This window comes from Heterodontus francisci, chromosome 39, assembly GCF_036365525.1.
Source record: "Heterodontus francisci isolate sHetFra1 chromosome 39, sHetFra1.hap1, whole genome shotgun sequence".
Lineage (NCBI taxonomy): Eukaryota > Metazoa > Chordata > Chondrichthyes > Heterodontiformes > Heterodontidae > Heterodontus > Heterodontus francisci.
This window is the reverse complement of record NC_090409.1, coordinates 41,020,602-41,040,294: the sequence shown is the minus strand read 5'-3', so window position 1 is coordinate 41,040,294 and position 19,693 is coordinate 41,020,602. Positions and strand designations below refer to the sequence as shown.

At 44.5% G+C, this 19,693-nt stretch overlaps 1 protein-coding gene across 5 annotated transcripts in view; it reads right to left on the bottom strand.

Moving 5' to 3' along the window:
* LOC137352781 (von Willebrand factor A domain-containing protein 7-like) overlaps positions 1-19,693 on the bottom strand; it is a 74,224-nt gene that overhangs the window by 8,365 nt on the left and 46,166 nt on the right. For all 5 annotated transcript variants that reach the window (XM_068018597.1, XM_068018598.1, XM_068018600.1 and 2 more), the window contains 3 exons: positions 10,166-10,318; positions 8,251-8,343; positions 6,387-6,655 (listed from right to left, as the gene is read on the bottom strand). In XM_068018597.1, the coding sequence (XP_067874698.1) occupies positions 6,387-6,655; positions 8,251-8,343; positions 10,166-10,318 (515 nt within the window). The remainder of the gene's footprint in view (positions 1-6,386; positions 6,656-8,250; positions 8,344-10,165; positions 10,319-19,693) is intronic.

The following is a 19,693-nucleotide window of genomic DNA, read 5'->3' as shown; positions in this document are numbered from 1 at the left end:
TCCCCTCGACCGCAACCCCAGCTCTATGGCACCCTCTTGGAATCCTCGTCGACGGAGCAGGGCATCTGGTGAATGACGAGAGACTGGGAAACGGTGGGATCTGGGTGACCTTGTACGTCGAAACACAGAAAAATAGGAGCAGGAGTAGGCCATTCGGCCCTTCGAGCCTGCTCCGCCATTCGGCACGATCATGGCTGATCATCCAAAACTCCCACTTTCCCCCCCGTAGCCCTTGATCCCATTAGCCCCAAGAACTATATCTAACTCTTTCTTGAATACATTTAATGATTTGGCCTCAACTGCTTTCCGTGGTAGAGAATTCCACAGGTTCCCCACTCTCTGGGTGAAGAAATCCCTCCTTATCTCAGTCCTACATGGTTTACTCCCTTATCCTTAGACTGTGACCCCTGGTCCTGGACTCCCCCACCATCGGGAACATCCTTCCTGCATCTAGTCTATCTAGTCCTGTTGGAATTTTGTAGGTTTCTATGAGATCCCCTCTCATTCTTCTGAACCCTAGCGAATACAAGTCTAGTCGACCCAATCTCTCTTCATACGTCTGTCCCGCCATCCCAGGAATCAGTCTGGTGAACCTTCGCTGCACTCCCTCTATAGCAAGAACACCCTTCCTCAGATAAGGAGACTAAAAGTCAAGATAATCACAGAAAGTTAACATGCCTGCACAGAAAGCGATTCGGAAGGCAAATGGTTTGTTGGCCTTTATTGTGTTGGACTGTAAGAGTGAGGGAGTCTTGCTGCAATTCTACAGGGTTTTGGGGAGACCACACCTGGAGCACTGTGTACAGTTCTGGTCTCCTTACCTACTGAAGGATAGACTTGCCTTAGAGGGAGTGTAATGAAGATTCACCAGACTGATTCCCGGGATGAGAGGGTTGTCCGATGAGGAGAGATTGAGCAGAATGGGCCAATATTCTCTGGAGTTTGGAAGAATGAGAGGTGATCTCATTGAAACGTATAAAATTCTCAGAGGGTTTGACAGGGTAGATGTTGAGAGGCTGTTTCCCCCACTGGCTGGAGAGTCTAGAACTAGGGGGCAGGTCCCAGTCTCAGGATATTTGGGATTGAAGAATAATTTCTGTTCCAGAAGGGAGGGAGACAAAAAGCAGGAAACTATTAGCCAGTCAGCCTAACATCGGTCGTTGGGAAAATGCTAGAGTCCATTATTAAGAAAGAAATAGCCGGACATTTAGAAAAAAACATAATGCAATCAGACAGAGTCAACATGGTTTTGTGAAAGGGAAATCGTGTTTGACAAATTTGCTAGAGTTCTTTGAGGAAATAACAAGCAGAGTGGATAAAGGGAACCGGTAGATGTAGTGTATTTAGATTTCCAGAAGGCATTCGATAAGGTGCCACATCAAAGATTATTGCACAAGATAGATGCTCACGGTATTGGGGGGAATGCATTAGCATGGATTGAGGATTGGTTAACACACAGAATGCAGAGAGTCAGGATTAATGGGTCTTTTTCTGGTTGGAAAGGCGTAACTAGTGGAGTGCCACAAGGATCAGTCCTGGGGCCCCAATTATTTACTATCTATATTAATGACTTGGAGGAGGGGGCAGAGTGTAATATATCCAAATTTGCTGACGATACAAAAATAGGTGGGCGGGTAGGCAGTGATGAGGACATAAGGAATCTGCAAGGGGATATAGATAGGCTGAGTGTGTGGGCAAAAAATTGGCAGATGGAGTTTAATGTAGGAAAGTGTAAGATCGTGCACTTTGGTAGGAAGAATCAAAAGGCAGATTATTATCTAAATGGAGAGAGACTTCAAAAAAGTGCAGCACAGAGGGATCTGGGTGTTCTTGTACATGAAACACAAAAAGTTAGCATGCAGGTGCAGCAAGCAATTAGGAAGGCAAATGGAATTTTGGCCTTTATTGCCAGGGGGTTAGAGTTTAAAAATAGGGAAGTCTTGTTACAACTGTGCAGGGTGTTGGTGAGGCCGCACCTGGAGTACTGCATACAGTTTTGGTCCCCGTATTTAAGAAAGGATATAGAGTCATAGAGTTATACAGCACAGAAACAGGCCCTTCGGCCCATCGTGTCTGTGCCGGCCATCAAGCACCTAACTATTCTAATCCCATTTTCCAGCACTTGGCCCGTAGCCTTGTATGCTATGGCGTTTCAAGTGCTCATCTAAATACTTCTTAAATGTTGTGAGGGTTCCTGCCTCCACCACCTCTTCAGGCAGTGAGTTCCAGATACCAACCACCCTCTGGGTGGAACTTTTTTTCCTCAAATCCCCTCTAAACCTCCTCCCCCTTACCTTAAACCTATGCCCCCTGGTTATTGACCCCTCCGCTAATGGAAAAAGTTTCTTCCTATCTAATGCCCCTCATAATTTTGTATACCTCAATCAGGTCCCCCCTCAGCCTTCTCTGCTCGAAGGAAAACAACCCTAGCTTATCCAGTCTCTCTTCATAGCTGAAATGCTCCAGCCCAGGCAACATCCTGGTGAATCTCCTCTGCACCCTCTCCAGTGCAATCACATCCTTCCTATAGTGTGGTGGCCAGAACTGTACACAGTACTCCAGCTGTGGCCTAACTAGCATTTTATACAGCTCCATCATAACCTCCCTGCTCTTATATTCTATGCCTCGGCTAATAAAGGCAAGTATCCCATACGCCTTCCTAACCACCTTATCTACCTGTGCTGCTGCCTTCAGTGATCTATGGACAAGTACACCAAGGTCCCTCTGACCTTCTCTACATCCTAGGGTCCTACCATCCATTGTATATTCCCTTGCCTTGTTAGTCCTCCCAAAATGCATCACCTCACACTTCTCAGGATTAAATTCCATTTGCCACTGCTCTGCCCATCTTACCAGCCCATCTATATCATCCTGTAATCTAAGGCTTTCCTCCTCACTGTTTATGACACCACCAATTTTCGTGTCATCTGCAAACTTACTGATCATACCTCCTATATTCATGTCTAAATCATTAATGTACACTACAAACAGCAAGGGTCCAGCACCGATCCCTGTGGTACACCACTGGTCACGGGATTCCACTCGCAAAAACAACCCTCGACCATCACCCTCTGCCTCCTGTCACTAAGCCAATTTTGGATCCAATTTGCCAAATTGCCTTGGATCCCATGGGCTCTTACCTTCTTATCCAATCTCCCATGCGGGACCTTATCAAAAGCCTTACTGAAGTCCATGTAGACTACATCCTGGAAACGTCCTGGGGAAAATTGATGTACAGAGAGATTTGGGTGTTCAGGTCCATTGTTCCCTGAAGGTGGCAACGCAGGTAAATAGAGTGGTCAAGAAGGCATACGGCATGCTTTCCTTCATGGACGGGGTATTGAGTACAAGAGTTGGCAGGTCATGTTACAGTTGTATAGGACTTTGGTTCGGCCACATTTGGAATACTGCGTGCAGTTCTGGTCGCCACATTACCAAAAGGATGAGGATGATTTGGAGAGGGTGCAGAGGAGGTTTACCAGGATGTTGCCTGGTATGGAGGGCACTAGCTATGAAGAGAGGTTGAGTAGATTAGGATTATTTTCATTAGAAAGACGGAGGTTGAGGGGGGACCTGATTGAGGTGTACAAAATCATGAGAGGTATAGACAGGGTGGATAGCAAGAGGCTTTTTCCCAGAGTGGGGGATTCAATTACTAGAGGACACGAGTTCAAAGTGAAAGGGGAAATGTTTAGGGGGGATATGCGTGGAAAGTTCTTTACGCAGAGGGTGGTGGGTGCCTGGAACGCGTTGCCAGCGGAGGTGGTAGATGCGGGCACGATGGCATCTTTTAAGATGTATCTAGGCAGATACATGAATGGGCAGGAAGCAAAGAGATACAGACCCTTAGAAAATAGGCGACATGTTTAGATAGAGGATCTGGATCGGCGCAGGCTTGGAGGGCCGAAGGGCCTGTTCCTGTGCTGTAATTTTCTTTGTTCTTTGTTCTACATCAACTGTTTTACCCTCATCTACACACCTAGTCACCTCCTCCAAAAATTCAATCAAATTTGTAAGACATGATCTCCCCCTGACAAAGCCATGCTGACTATCCCTGATTATTCCCTGCCTCTCCAAGTGGAGATTAATTCTGTCCCTCAGAAATGTTTCCAATATTTTCCCAACCACTGATGTGAGACTCACCCGCCTGTAATTACCTGGTTTATCCCTGCTACCCTTCTTGAATAATGGTACCACATTCCCTGTCCTCCAGTCCTCTGGTACCTCTCCTGTGGCCAGAGAGGATTTGAAAATTTGTGTCAGAGCCCCTGCAATCTCCTCCCTTGCCTCACTTAGCAGCCTGGGATACATCTCATCTGGGCCTGGGGATTTATCCACATTTAAGCCCACTAAAACAGCTAATACTTCCTCCCTTTCAATGCTAATATGTTCAAGTATATCACAATCCCCCTCCCTGATCTCTACACCTACATCGTCCTTCTCAATAGTGAACAGAGATGAAAAGTAATTATTTAAAACCTCACCTATGTCCTCCGGCTCCACACACAGATTGCCACTTTGGTCCCTAATAGGCCCGACTCTTTCCCTGGTTATAATCTTGCCCTTAATATACTTATAAAACGCCTTGGGATTTTCCTTTATCTTGACTGCCAGTTTTTTTTTATGCCCCTTCTTCGCTCTCCTAATTAATTTTTTATGTGCCAGCCTACACTTTCTACACTCCTCTCGGGTCTCTGCTGTTTTCAGCATTCTGAATCTACCATAAGCCTCCTTTTTTTTTCCTTATCCAATCCTCTATATCCCTTGACATCCAGGATTCCCTGGACTTGTTGGTCCTACCCTTCACCTTTACGGGAACATGTTGGCTCTGAACTCTCACTATTTCCTTTTTGAATGACTCCCACTGGTCTGATGTAGACTTTACTACAAGTAGCTGCTCCCAGTCCACTTTGTCCAGATCCTGTTTTATCAAATTGAAATGGGCCTTCCCCCAATTCAGTACCTTTATTTCCGGTCCCTCTTTGTCCTTTTCCATAACTACCTTAAATCTTACAGAGTTATGGTCACTATCCCCGAAATGCTCCCCCACTGACATTTCTACCACTTGTCCAGCTTCATTCCCTAGGATTAGGTCCAGTACTGCCCCTTCTCTTGTAGGACTTTCTACATACTGGCTCAAAAAGCTCTCCTGTATGCATTTTAAGAATTCCGCCCCCTTTAACTCTTTTGCACTAAGACTATCCCAGTTGATATTGGGGAAGTTGAAATCCCCTACTGTTATTACCCTATTATTTTTACACCTCTCTGAGATTTGCCTACATATCTGTTCCTCTATCTCTCCCTGACTGTTTGGAGGTCTGTCGTACACTCCCAGCCAAGTGATTTCCCCCTTTTTGATTTTAAGTTCTACCCATATGGCCTCATTTGAGGAACCTTCTAAGATATCATCCCTCCTTACTGCAGTAATTGACTCCTTGATCAACAGGCATTGGAGGCAGTTCAAAAGAGATTCCCTCGGCTGATTCCTGGGATGAAGGGGTTGTCTTATCAAGAACGGCTAAACGGGTTAGGCCTTTATTCATTGGAATTTAGAAGATTGAAAGGTACAAGATTCCGAGGGGGCTTGACAGGGTAGATGTTGAGAAGACGTTTCCACTGGTGGGGGAATCTCGAACGAGGGGACATAGTTACAGAATAAGGGGGCACTCATTTAAAACTGAGATGCGAAGGAATTTCTTTACTCAGAGTGTGGTCAATCTCTGGAATTCTCTACCCCAGAGAGCTGTAGATGCTTAGTCGTTGAGTGTATTCAAGATTGGGATTGAGAGATTTTTGGGTGCTGAGGGGATCGAGGGATAGGGCACGAACGTGGCCCGTTTTCAATACTGTTCCTCACTCTGTATACAGCCCATGCTGTACCTGTCCTGGGAGTGTTTGATGGGGGACAGTGTAGAGGGAGCTTTACTCTGTATCTAACCCCCGTACTGTACCTGTCCTGGGAGTGTTTGATGGGGACAGTGTAGAGGGAGCTTTACTCTGTATCTAACCCCCGTACTGTACCTGTCCTGGGAGTGTTTGATGGGGACAGTGTAGAGGGAGTTTTACTCTGTATCTAACCCCCGTGCTGTACCTGTCCTGGGGAGTGTTTGATGGGGACAGTGTAGAGGGAGCTTTACTCTGTATCTAACCCCCGTGCTGTACCTGTCCTGGGAGTGTTTGATGGGGACAGTGTAGAGGGAGCTTTACTCTGTATCTAACCCCCGTGCTGTACCTGTCCTGGGAGACCATTTCTCAATATCCGTTTGTCTGATAACATTATCCTGTGTGTCACTTCTTTTCAATCCTCCCAGTCCCTCCTAACTCCTATTTTAGCCTCTATGGAACATTGCACGGATACTCCCAGGTGACAGATTATTGTCCCTTACCTTCACTGCGGTATTGGTCACGGTGTTGAGTGTTGAAGATTGCCGACGGAACTTAAGGTTGTTTCCGTCGCGCCCAGACAACTGCACGTAAAACCCACGGTCGGGCAGCGTGTCGAATTCCACCAGGAATGTATCGGGAGAGGCGGTCGTCTTCAGAGGCTCCTTTCGCAGGGCCTCACCCTGAAGATCAACGAGGGCCACTTCTTGGAGAATCAGGAAGGGGTAGAGGGGTAGCCCGGCCACCGTGACAACCAGCACGCTCTCCTTACCTGGAGGCAAATGCAATGCAATAATCGACCGAATTTCTGAGCAGTTTACTAACCTACCCTTAACCCACGTCCACGAGAGATTCCTTATTAATTCTGCAGCTGTGACACGGGCACAGAGACTAATTCTGGCCCTGCTCTCCAGCCCTTCTCAAGCTCGGCGTCACCGACCACTCTTGTAAGTGGTCCCCACGTCCCTTATGGTCAGGTGTTGGCCCTTTTGGCCCCTTACAGGCCTCCACCATTCCCATCGCTCCACCATTGGTGGCCGTGCCTTCAGCTGCCTGGGGGCCCTATGCTCTGGAATTCCCTCCCTAAACCTCTCCACCTCTCTCTCTCTCCTCCTCCTTTAAGATGCTCCTTAAAAACCGACCTCTTTGACCGAGCTTTTGGTCGCCGGTCCCTAATATCTCCTGATGTAGGTCAGCGTCAGATTCTGTTTTATAATGCTCCTGTGACATACCTTGGGATGTTTTACTACATTATAGACACTATATAAATGTAAGATTTTGTTGTTTATGGCCCTTTTTCTGGTCGTATGACACCTGTGACCCAGGGACAATGAAACTAAAAGCTCCCTCATTATGGGAGCTAAGTCCCCTCATCTCTGATAAGTGACAAGTAACATTCGCGCCACACAAGTGCCAGGCAATGACCATCTCCAACAAGAGAGAATCTAACCATCTCCCCTTGACATTCAACGGCATTACCATCGCTGAATCCCCCCACTATCAACATCCTAGGGGCTACCATTGACCAGAAACTGAACTGGAGTAGCCATATAAATACCGTGGCTACAAGAGCAGGTCAGAGGCTGGGGATCCTGCGGCGAGTAACTCACCTCCTGACTCCCCAAAGACTGTCCACCATCTACAAGGCACAAGTCAGGAGTGTGATGGAATACTCTCCACTTGCCTGGATGGGTGCAGCTCCAACAACACTCAAGAAGCTCGACACCATCCAGGACAAAGCAGCCCGCTTGATTGAGACCCCATCTACAAACATTCACTCCCTCCACCACCGACGCACAGTGGCAGCAGTGTGTACCATCTACAAGATGCACTGCAGCAACACACCAAGGCTCCTTAGACAGCACCTTCCAAACCCGCGACCTCTGCCAACTAGAAGGACAAGGGCAGCAGATACATGGGAACACCACCACCTACAAGTTCCCCTCCAAGTCACACACCATCCTGACTTGGAACTATATCGGCCGTTCCTTCACTGTCGCTGGGTCAAAATCCTGGAACTCCCTTCCTAACAGCTCTGTGGGTGTACCTACCCCACATGGACTGCAGTGGTTCAAGAAGGCAGCTCACCGCCACCTTCTCAAGGGCAATTGGGGATGGGCAATAAATGCTGGCCTGGCCAGTGATGCCCACATCTCAAGAATGAACAAATGTGAAAAGGTATTAAGCTGATATGAGAGGCTATTTGTGTTGGAGACAGGGCTGTGTTTTCACTGAAGATCTAAGCTCTGCATCATAACAGAGGCTCCCACAGAAGTCTGGGTGTCTCCAAGTTGTAACACTGTAGACCAGGAGGAGAAAAGGGGAAGTGAGGAGTTCTGAATAATGAATTATGATGAAGTCTGTTACCTGCCAATGGTCGTCCAGGTAGCAGAGTGAGACCGGGGTGGGGACCTTCAAATGACTCGGTGAAATCGTACATGAAATCCACAACACTCTGCCCTGTAGATCCACACAAACCAGAGGATGGGAATCAATACTGAGGCATTCTTATAGTTCCTGTTACACTCATATTACAGTCCCTGTTACACTCACATTAGAGCCTGTTACACTCACAGTACAGTCCCTGTTACACTCACATTACAATCCCTGTTACACTCACAGTACAGTCCCTGTTACACTCACATTACAATCCCTGTTACACTCACAGTACAGTCCCTGTTACACTCACATTACAGTCCCTGTTACACTCACATTACAATCCCTGTTACACTCACAGTACAGTCCCTGTTACACTCACAGTACAGTCCCCGTTACACTCACATTACAATCCCTGTTACACTCACAGTACAGTCCCTGTTACACTCACAGTACAGTCCCCGTTACACTCACAGCACAGTCCCCGTTACACTCACATTACAATCCCTGTTACACTCACAGTACAGTCCCTGTTACACTCACAGTACAGTCCCCGTTACACTCACAGTACAGTCCCTGTTACACTCACAGTACAGTCCCCGTTACACTCACATTACAGTCCCTGTTACACTCACATTACAATCCCTGTTACACTCACAGTACAGTCCCCGTTACACTCACATTACAATCCCTGTTACACTCACAGTACAGTCCCCGTTACACTCACATTACAGTCCCTGTTACACTCACATTACAATCCCTGTTACACTCACAGTACAGTCCCCGTTACACTCACATTACAATCCCTGTTCCACTCACAGTACAGTCCCCGTTACACTCACATTACAGTCCCTGTTACACTCACAGTACAGTCCCTGTTACACTCACAGTACAGTCCCCGTTACACTCACATTACAATCCCTGTTACACTCACAGTACAGTCCCTGTTACGCTCACAGTACAGTCCCCGTTACACTCACAGTACAGTCCCCGTTACACTCACATTACAATCCCTGTTACACTCACAGTACAGTCCCCGTTACACTCACAGTACAGTCCCCGTTACACTCACATTACAATCCCTGTTACACTCACAGTACAGTCCCCGTTACACTCACATTACAGTCCCTGTTACACTCACATTACAATCCCTGTTACACTCACAGTACAGTCCCCGTTACACTCACATTACAATCCCTGTTACACTCACAGTACAGTCCCCGTTACACTCACATTACAGTCTCTGTTACACTCACATTACAATCCCCGTTACACTCACATTACAATCCCTGTTACACTCACAGTACAGTCCCCGTTACACTCACAGTACATTCCCCGTTACACTCACATTACAATCCCTGTTACACTCACAGTACAGTCCCCGTTACACTCACATTACAGTCCCTGTTACACTCACATTACAATCCCCGTTACACTCACAGTACAATCCCTGTTACACTCACAGTACAGTCCCCGTTACACTCACAGTACAGTCCCTGTTACACTCACATTACAGTCCCTGTTACACTCACATTACAATCCCCGTTACACTCACAGTACAGTCCCCGTTACACTCACAGTACAGTTCCCGTTACACTCACAGTACAGTCCCTGTTACACTCACAGTACAGTCCCCATTACACTCACAGTACAATCCCCGTTACACTCACATTACAATCCCTGTTACACTCACAGTACAATCCCCGTTACACTCACAGTACAGTCCCCGTTACACTCACAGTACAGTTCCCGTTACACTCACAGTACAGTCCCCATTACACTCACAGTAAAGTCCCTGTTACACTCCAAAGCCAGCATGACACATTATAATAGAGTTGGAATTAAAGTGATACTCGGCAGTGGGATTAAGTTAAATTCAGCCCGGATATTGAAATAACTGAGACACCTGTCACTTTCACATTGTACGGGGTCCCAGAGGAGACAACAAGTTCCCATTCGCCAATATCCGTTGTCGAATGGAGACGAATAATGATGAGGTCGCCTAAACGTTCCACCAGCCCCAACTTTCCAAAGTTCTCCGTACTGATTTGCACCATATCTAGAACGAGGAGAGAGGAAGAGATAACGGAAGCTACTGCTGCATTAATAGTTTATTCATCAGGGTAAGGATCACTCACTGTGTAATTAAAGAGGGTCTCTGTTTATTCAGCAGTGTAAGGATCACTCATTGTGTAATTAAAGGGGGTCTTTGTTTATTCAGCAGGGTAAGGATCACTCACTGTGTAATTAAAGGGGGTCTCTGTTTATTCAGCAGGGTAAGGATCACTCATTGTGTAATTAAAGGGGGTCTCTGTTTATTCAGCAGGGTAAGGATCAATCACTGTGTAATTAAAGGGATCTCTGTTTATTCAGCAGGGTAAGGATCACTCATTGTGTAATTAAAGGGGGTCTCTGTTTATTCAGCAGGGTAAGGATCGCTTACTGTGTAATTAAAGGGGTCGCTGTTTATTCAGCAGGGTGAGGATCGCTTACTGTGTAATTAAAGGGGTCTCTGTTTATTCAGCAGGGTAAGGATCAATCACTGTGTAATTAAAGGGATCTCTGTCTATTCAGCAGGGTGAGGATCACTCACTGTGTAATTAAAGGGGTCTCTGTTTATTCAGCAGGGTAAGGATCAATCACTGTGCAATTAAAGGGGTCTCTGTTTATTCAGCAGGGTAAGGATCAATCACTGTGTAATTAAAGGGGTCTCTGTTTATTCAGCAGGGTGAGGATCACTCACTGTGTAATTAAAGGGGTCTCTGTTTATTCAGCAGGGTAAGGATCAATCACTGTGTAATTAAAGGGGTCTCTGTCTATTCAGCAGGGTGAGGATCAATCACTGTGTAATTAAAGGGGATCTCTGTTTATTCAGCAGGGTGAGGATCAATCACTGTGTAATTAAAGGGGTCTCTGTTTATTCAGCAGGGTAAGGATCAATCACTGTGTAATTAAAGGGGTCTCTGTTTATTCAGCAGGGTGAGGATCAATCACTGTGTAATTAAAGGGGTCTCTGTCTATTCAGCAGGGTAAGGATCACTCACTGTGTAATTAAAGGGGTCTCTGTTTATTCAGCAGGGCAAGGATCACTCACTGTGTAATTAAAGGGGTCTCTGTCTATTCAGCAGGGTAAGGATCACTCACTGTGTAATTAAAGGGGTCTCTGTTTATTCAGCAGGGTAAGGATCACTCACTGTGTAATTAAAGGGGTCTCTGTTTATTCAGCAGGGTAAGGATCAATCACTGTGTAATTAAAGGGGTCTCTGTTTATTCAGCAGGATAAGGATCAATCACTGTGTAATTAAAGGGGTCTCTGTCTATTCAGCAGGGTAAGGATCAATCACTGTGTAATTAAAGGGGTCTCTGTCTATTCAGCAGGGTGAGGATCAATCACTGTGTAATTAAAGGGATCTCTGTTTATTCAGCAGGATAAGGATCAATCACTGTGTAATTAAAGGGGTCTCTGTTTATTCAGCAGGGTGAGGATCACTCACTGTGTAATTAAAGGGGTCTCTGTTTATTCAGCAGGGTAAGGATCAATCACTGTGAAATTAAAGGGGTCTCTGTCTATTCAGCAGGGTAAGGATCAATCACTGTGTAATTAAAGGGGGTCTCTGTTTATTCAGCAGGGTAGGGATCAATCACTGTGTAATTAAAGGGGTCTCTGTTTATTCAGCAGGGTAAGGATCACTCACTGTGTAATTAAAGGGGTCTCTGTTTATTCAGCAGGATAAGGATCAATCACTGTGTAATTAAAGGGGTCTCTGTTTATTCAGCAGGGTAAGGATCACTCACTGTGTAATTAAAGGGGTCTCTGTTTATTCAGCAGGGTAAGGATCAATCACTGTGTAATTAAAGGGGTCTCTGTTTATTCAGCAGGGTAAGGATCACTCACTGTGTAATTAAAGGGGTCTCTGTCTATTCAGCAGGGTAAGGATCAATCACTGTGTAATTAAAGGGGTCTCTGTCTATTCAGCAGGGTGAGGATCAATCACTGTGTAATTAAAGGGATCTCTGTTTATTCAGCAGGGTAAGGATCAATCACTGTGTAATTAAAGGGGTCTCTGTCTATTCAGCAGGGTAAGGATCAATCACTGTGTAATTAAAGGGGTCTCTGTCTATTCAGCAGGGTGAGGATCAATCACTGTGTAATTAAAGGGATCTCTGTTTATTCAGCAGGATAAGGATCAATCACTGTGTAATTAAAGGGGTCTCTGTTTATTCAGCAGGGTGAGGATCACTCACTGTGTAATTAAAGGGGTCTCTGTTTATTCAGCAGGGTAAGGATCAATCACTGTGAAATTAAAGGGGTCTCTGTCTATTCAGCAGGGTAAGGATCAATCACTGTGTAATTAAAGGGGTCTCTGTTTATTCAGCAGGGTAAGGATCAATCACTGTGTAATTAAAGGGGTCTCTGTTTATTCAGCAGGGTAAGGATCAATCACTGTGTAATTAAAGGGGTCTCTGTTTATTCAGCAGGATAAGGATCAATCACTGTGTAATTAAAGGGGTCTCTGTCTATTCAGCAGGCTAAGGATCAATCACTGTGTAATTCAAGGGGTCTCTGACTATTCAGCAGGGTAAGGATCAATCACTGTGTAATTAAAGGGATCTCTGTTTATTCAGCAGGATAAGGATCACTCACTGTGTAATTAAAGGGGTCTCTGTTTATTCAGCAGGGTAAGGATCACTCACTGTGTAATTAAAGGGGTCTCTGTTTATTCAGCAGGGTGAGGATCAATCACTGTGTAATTAAAGGGGTCTCTGTTTATTCAGCAGGGTAAGGATCAATCACTGTGTAATTAAAGGGATCTCTGTTTATTCAGCAGGATAAGGATCACTCACTGTGTAATTAAAGGGGTCTCTGTTTATTCAGCAGGGTAAGGATCACTCACTGTGTAATTAAAGGGGTCTCTGTTTATTCAGCAGGGTAAGGATCAATCACTGTGTAATTAAAGGGGTCTCTGTTTATTCAGCAGGGTAAGGATCACTCACTGTGTAATTAAAGGGGGTCTCTGTTTATTCAGCAGGGTAAGGATCAATCACTGTGTAATGAAAGGGGTCTCTGTTTATTCAGCAGGGTAAGGATCACTCACTGTGTAATTAAAGGGGTCTCTGTTTATTCAGCAGGGTAAGGATCACTCACTGTGTAATTAAAGGGGGTCTCTGTTTATTCAGCAGGGTGAGGATCATTCACTGTGTAATTAAAGGGGTCTCTGTTTAATCAGCAGGGTGAGGATCACTCACTGTGTAATTAAAGGGGTCTCTGTTTATTCAGCAGGGTAAGGATCACTCACTGTGTAATTAAAGGGGTCTCTGTTTATTCAGCAGGGTAAGGATCAATCACTGTGTAATTAAAGGGGTCTCTGTTTATTCAGCAGGGTAAGGATCAATCACTGTGTAATTAAAGGGGTCTCTGTTTATTCAGCAGGGTAAGGATCGCTTACTGTGTAATTAAAGGGGTCTCTGTCTATTCAGCAGGGTAAGGATCAATCACTGTGTAATTAAAGGGGTATCTGTTTATTCAGCAGGATAAGGATCAATCACTGTGTAATTAAAGGGGTCTCTGTCTATTCAGCAGGGTAAGGATCGCTTCCTGTGTAATTAAAGGGGTCTCTGTTTATTCAGCAGGGTAAGGATCAATCACTGTGTAATTAAAGGGGTCTCTGTTTATTCAGCAGGGTAAGGATCACTCACTGTGTAATTAAAGGGGTCTCTGTTTATTCAGCAGGGTAAGGATCAATCACTGTGTAATTAAAGGGGGTCTCTGTTTATTCAGCAGGGTGAGGATCAATCACTGTGTAATTAAAGGGGTCTCTGTTTATTCAGCAGGGTAAGGATCACTCACTGTGTAATTAAAGGGGTCTCTGTTTATTCAGCAGGGTAAGGATCACTCACTGTGTAATTAAAGGGGTCTCTGTTTATTCAGCAGGGTGAGGATCACTCACTGTGTAATTAAAGGGGTCTCTGTTTATTCAGCAGGGTGAGGATCAATCACTGTGTAATTAAAGGGGTCTCTGTTTATTCAGCAGGGTGAGGATCAATCACTGTGTAATTAAAGGGGTCTCTGTTTATTCAGCAGGGTAAGGATCACTCACTGTGTAATTAAAGGGGTCTCTGTTTATTCAGCAGGGTAAGGATCAATCACTGTGTAATTAAAGGGGGTCTCTGTTTATTCAGCAGGGTGAGGATCAATCACTGTGTAATTAAAGGGGTCTCTGTTTATTCAGCAGGGTAAGGATCAATCACTGTGTAATTAAAGGGGTCTCTGTTTATTCAGCAGGGTAAGGATCACTCACTGTGTAATTAAAGGGGTCTCTGTTTATTCAGCAGGGTAAGGATCACTCACTGTGTAATTAAAGGGGCCTCTGTCTATTCAGCAGGGTGAGGATCGCTCACTGTGTAATTAAAGGGGTCTCTGTTTATTCAGCAGGGTAAGGATCACTCACTGTGTAATTAAAGGGGTCTCTGTTTATTCAGCAGGGTGAGGATCAATCACTGTGTAATTAAAGGGGTCTCTGTTTATTCAGCAGGGTGAGGATCACTCACTGTGTAATTAAAGGGGTCTCTGTCTATTCAGCAGGGTGAGGATCGCTCACTGTGTAATTAAAGGGGTCTCTGTTTATTCAGCAGGGTGAGGATCACTCATTGTGTAATTAAAGGGGGTCTCTGTTTATTCAGCAGGGTAAGGATCAATCACTGTGTAATTAAAGGGGGTCTCTGTTTATTCAGCAGGGTAAGGATCAATCACTGTGTAATTAAAGGGGTCTCTGTTTATTCAGCAGGGTAAGGATCAATCACTGTGTAATCAAAGGGGTCTCTGTTTATTCAGCAGGGTAAGGATCACTCACTGTGTAATTAAAGGGGGTCTCTGTTTATTCAGCAGGGTAAGGATCAATCACTGGGTAATTAAAGGGGTCTCTGTTTATTCAGCAGGGTAAGGATCACTCACTGTGTAATCAAAGGGGTCTCTGTTTATTCAGCAGGGTAAGGATCACTCACTGTGTAATCAAAGGGGTCTCTGTTTATTCAGCAGGGTAAGGATCACTCACTGTGTAATTAAAGGGGTCTCTGTTTATTCAGCAGGGTAAGGATCACTCACTGTGTAATTAAAGGGGTCTCTGTTTATTCAGCAGGGGAAGGATCAATCACTGTGTAATTAAAGGGGGTCTCTGTTTATTCAGCAGGGTAAGGATCACTCACTGTGTAATTAAAGGGGTCTCTGTTTATTCAGCAGGGTAAGGATCACTCACTGTGTAATTAAAGGGGTCTCTGTTTATTCAGCAGGGTAAGGATCACTCACTGTGTAATTAAAGGGGTCTCTGTTTATTCAGCAGGGTAAGGATCAATCACTGGGTAATTAAAGGGGTCTCTGTTTATTCAGCAGGGTAAGGATCAATCACTGGGTAATTAAAGGGGTCTCTGTTTATTCAGCAGGGTGAGGATCACTCACTGTGTAATTAAAGGGGTCTCTGTTTATTCAGCAGGGTAAGGATCACACACTGTGTAATTAAAGGGGGTCTCTGTTTATTCAGCAGGGTAAGGATCACTCACTGTGTAATTAAAGGGGTCTCTGTTTATTCAGCAGGTGAAGGATCAATCACTGTGTAATTAAAGGGGGTCTCTGTTTATTCAGCAGGGTAAGGATCACTCACTGTGTAATTAAAGGGGTCTCTGTTTATTCAGCAGGGTAAGGATCACTCACTGTGTAATTAAAGGGGTCTCTGTTTATTCAGCAGGGTAAGGATCACTCACTGTGTAATTAAAGGGGTCTCTGTTTCTTCAGCAGGGTGAGGATCACTCACTGTGTAATTAAAGGGGTCTCTGTCTATTCAGCAGGGTAAGGATCACTCACTGTGTAATTAAAGGGGTCTCTGTTTATTCAGCAGGGTAAGGATCAATCACTGTGTAATTAAAGGGGTCTCTGTTTATTCAGCAGGGTAAGGATCAATCACTGTGTAATTAAAGGGGTCTCTGTCTATTCAGCAGGGTGAGGATCGCTTACTGTGTAATTAAAGGGGTCTCTGTTTATTCAGCTGGGTAAGGATCACTCACTGTGTAATTAAAGGGGTCTCTGTCTATTCAGCAGGGTGAGGATCACTCACTGTGTAATTAAAGGGGTCTCTGTTTATTCAGCAGGGTGAGGATCAATCACTGTGTAATTAAAGGGGTCTCTGTTTATTCAGCAGGGTAAGGATCACTCACTGTGTAATTAAAGGGGTCTCTGTTTATTCAGCAGGGTAAGGATCAATCACTGTGTAATTAAAGGGGTCTCTGTTTATTCAGCAGGGTAAGGATCAATCACTGTGTAATTAAAGGGGTCTCTGTTTATTCAGCAGGGTAAGGATCAATCACTGTGTAATTAAAGGGGTCTCTGTTTATTCAGCAGGGTAAGGATCGCTCACTGTGTAATTAAAGGGGTCTCTGTTTATTCAGCAGGGTAAGGATCAATCACTGTGTAATTAAAGGGGTCTCTGTTTATTCAGCAGGGTAAGGATCAATCACTGTGTAATTAAAGGGGTCTCTGTTTATTCAGCAGGGTAAGGATCACTCACTGTGTAATTAAAGGGGTCTCTGTTTATTCAGCAGGGTAAGGATCACTCACTGTGCAATTAAAGGGGTCTCTGTTTATTCAGCAGGGTAAGGATCAATCACTGTGTAATTAAAGGGGTCTCTGTTTATTCAGCAGGGTAAGGATCAATCACTGTGAAATTAAAGGGGTCTCTGTTTATTCAGCAGGATAAGGATCAATCACTGTGTAATTAAAGGGGTCTCTGTTTATTCAGCAGGGTAAGGATCAATCACTGTGTAATTAAAGGGGTCTCTGTTTATTCAGCAGGGTAAGGATTGATCACTGTGTAATTAAAGGGGTCTCTGTCTATTCAGCAGGTTAAGGATCAATCACTGTGTAATTAAAGGGGTCTCTGTCTATTCAGCAGGGTAAGGATCAATCACTGTGTAATTAAAGGGGTCGCTGTTTATTCAGCAGGGTGAGGATCAATCACTGTGTCATTAAAGGGGTCGCTCTTTATTCAGCAGGGTAAGGATCGCTTACTGTGTAATTAAAGGGGTCTCTGTTTATTCAGCAGGGTGAGGATCAATCACTGTGTAATTAAAGGGGTCTCTGATTATTCAGCAGGGTAAGGATCGCTTACTGTGTAATTAAACGGGTCTCTGTTTATTCAGCAGGGTAAGGATTGATCACTGTGTAATTAAAGGGGTCTCTGTCTATTCAGCAGAGTAAGGATCAATCACTGTGTAATTAAAGGGGTCTCTGTTTATTCAGCAGGGTAAGGATTGATCACTGTGTAATTAAAGGGGTCTCTGTTTATTCAGCAGGGTAAGGATCAATCACTGTGAAATTAAAGGGGTCTCTGTTTATTCAGCAGGGTAAGGATCAATCACTGTGTAATTAAAGGGGTCTCTGTTTATTCAGCAGGGTAAGGATCAATCACTGTGTAATTAAAGGGGTCTCTGTCTATTCAGCAGGGTAAGGATCAATCACTGTGTAATTAAAGGGGTCTCTGTTTATTCAGCAGGGTAAGGATTGATCACTGTGTAATTAAAGGGGTCTCTGTTTATTCAGCAGGGTAAGGATCAATCACTGTGAAATTAAAGGGGTCTCTGTTTATTCAGCAGGGTAAGGATCAATCACTGTGTAATTAAAGGGGTCTCTGTTTATTCAGCAGGGTAAGGATCAATCACTGTGTAATTAAAGGGGTCTCTGTTTATTCAGCAGGGTAAGGATCAATCACTGTGAAATTAAAGGGGTCTCTGTTTATTCAGCAGGGTAAGGATCAATCACTGTGTAATTAAAGGGGTCTCTGTTTATTCAGCAGGGTAAGGATCAATCACTGTGTAATTAAAGGGGTCTCTGTTTATTCAGCAGGGTAAGGATTGATCACTGTGTAATTAAAGGGGTCTCTGTCTATTCAGCAGGAAAAGGATCAATCACTGTGTAATTAAAGGGGTCTCTGTCTATTCAGCAGGGTAAGGATCAATCACTGTGTAATTAAAGGGGTCTCTGTTTATTCAGCAGGGTAAGGATCGCTTACTGTGTAATTAAACGGGTCTCTGTTTATTCAGCAGGGTAAGGATTGATCACTGTGTAATTAAAGGGGTCTCTGTCTATTCAGCAGGGTAAGGATCAATCACTGTGTAATTAAAGGGGTCTCTGTTTATTCAGCAGGGTAAGGATTGATCACTGTGTAATTAAAGGGGTCTCTGTCTATTCAGCAGGGTAAGGATCAATCACTGTGTAATTAAAGGGGTCGCTGTTTATTCAGCAGGGTGAGGATCAATCACTGTGTAATTAAAGGGGTCTCTGTTTATTCAGCAGGATAAGGATCGCTTACTGTGTAATTAAAGGGGTCTCTGTTTATTCAGCAGGGTGAGGATCAATCACTGTGTAATTAAAGGGGTCTCTGTTTATTCAGCAGGGTAAGGATCAATCACTGTGTAATTAAAGGGGTCGCTGTTTATTCAGCAGGGTAAGGATCACTCACTGTGTAATTAAAGGGGTCTCTGTTTATTCAGCAGGGTAAGGATCAATCACTGTGTAATTAAAGGGGTCGCTGTTTATTCAGCAGGGTAAGGATCACTCACTGTGTAATTAAAGGGGTCTCTGTTTATTCAGCAGGGTAAGGATCAATCACTGTGTAATTAAAGGGGTCGCTGTTTATTCAGCAGGGTGAGGATCAATCACTGTGTAATTAAAGGGGTCTCTGTTTATTCAGCAGGGTAAGGATCAATCACTGTGTAATTAAAGGGGTCGCTGTTTATTCAGCAGGGTAAGGATCACTCACTGTGTAATTAAAGGGGTCTCTGTTTATTCAGCAGGGTAAGGATCAATCACTGTGTAATTAAAGGGGTCGCTGTTTATTCAGCAGGGTGAGGATCAATCACTGTGTAATTAAAGGGGGTCTCTGTTTATTCAGCAGGGTAAGGATCAATCACTGTGTAATTAAAGGGGTCTCTGTTTATTCAGCAGGGTAAGGATCAATCACTGTGTAATTAAAGGGGGTCTCTGTTTATTCAGCAGGGTAAGGATCAATCACTGTGTAATTAAAGGGGTCTCTGTTTATTCAGCAGGGGAAGGATCAATCACTGTGTAATTAAAGGGGTCTCTGTTTATTCAGCAGGGTGAGGATCAATCACTGTGTAATTAAAGGGGGTCTCTGTTTATTCAGCAGGGTAAGGATCAATCACTGTGTAATTAAAGGGGTCTCTGTTTATTCAGCAGGGTAAGGATCAATCACTGTGTAATTAAAGGGGTCGCTGTTTATTCAGCAGGGTGAGGATCAATCACTGTGTAATTAAAGGGGTCTCTGTTTATTCAGCAGGGTAAGGATCGCTTACTGTGTAATTAAAGGGGTCTCTGTTTATTCAGCAGGGTAAGGATCAATCACTGTGTAATTAAAGGGGTCTCTGTTTA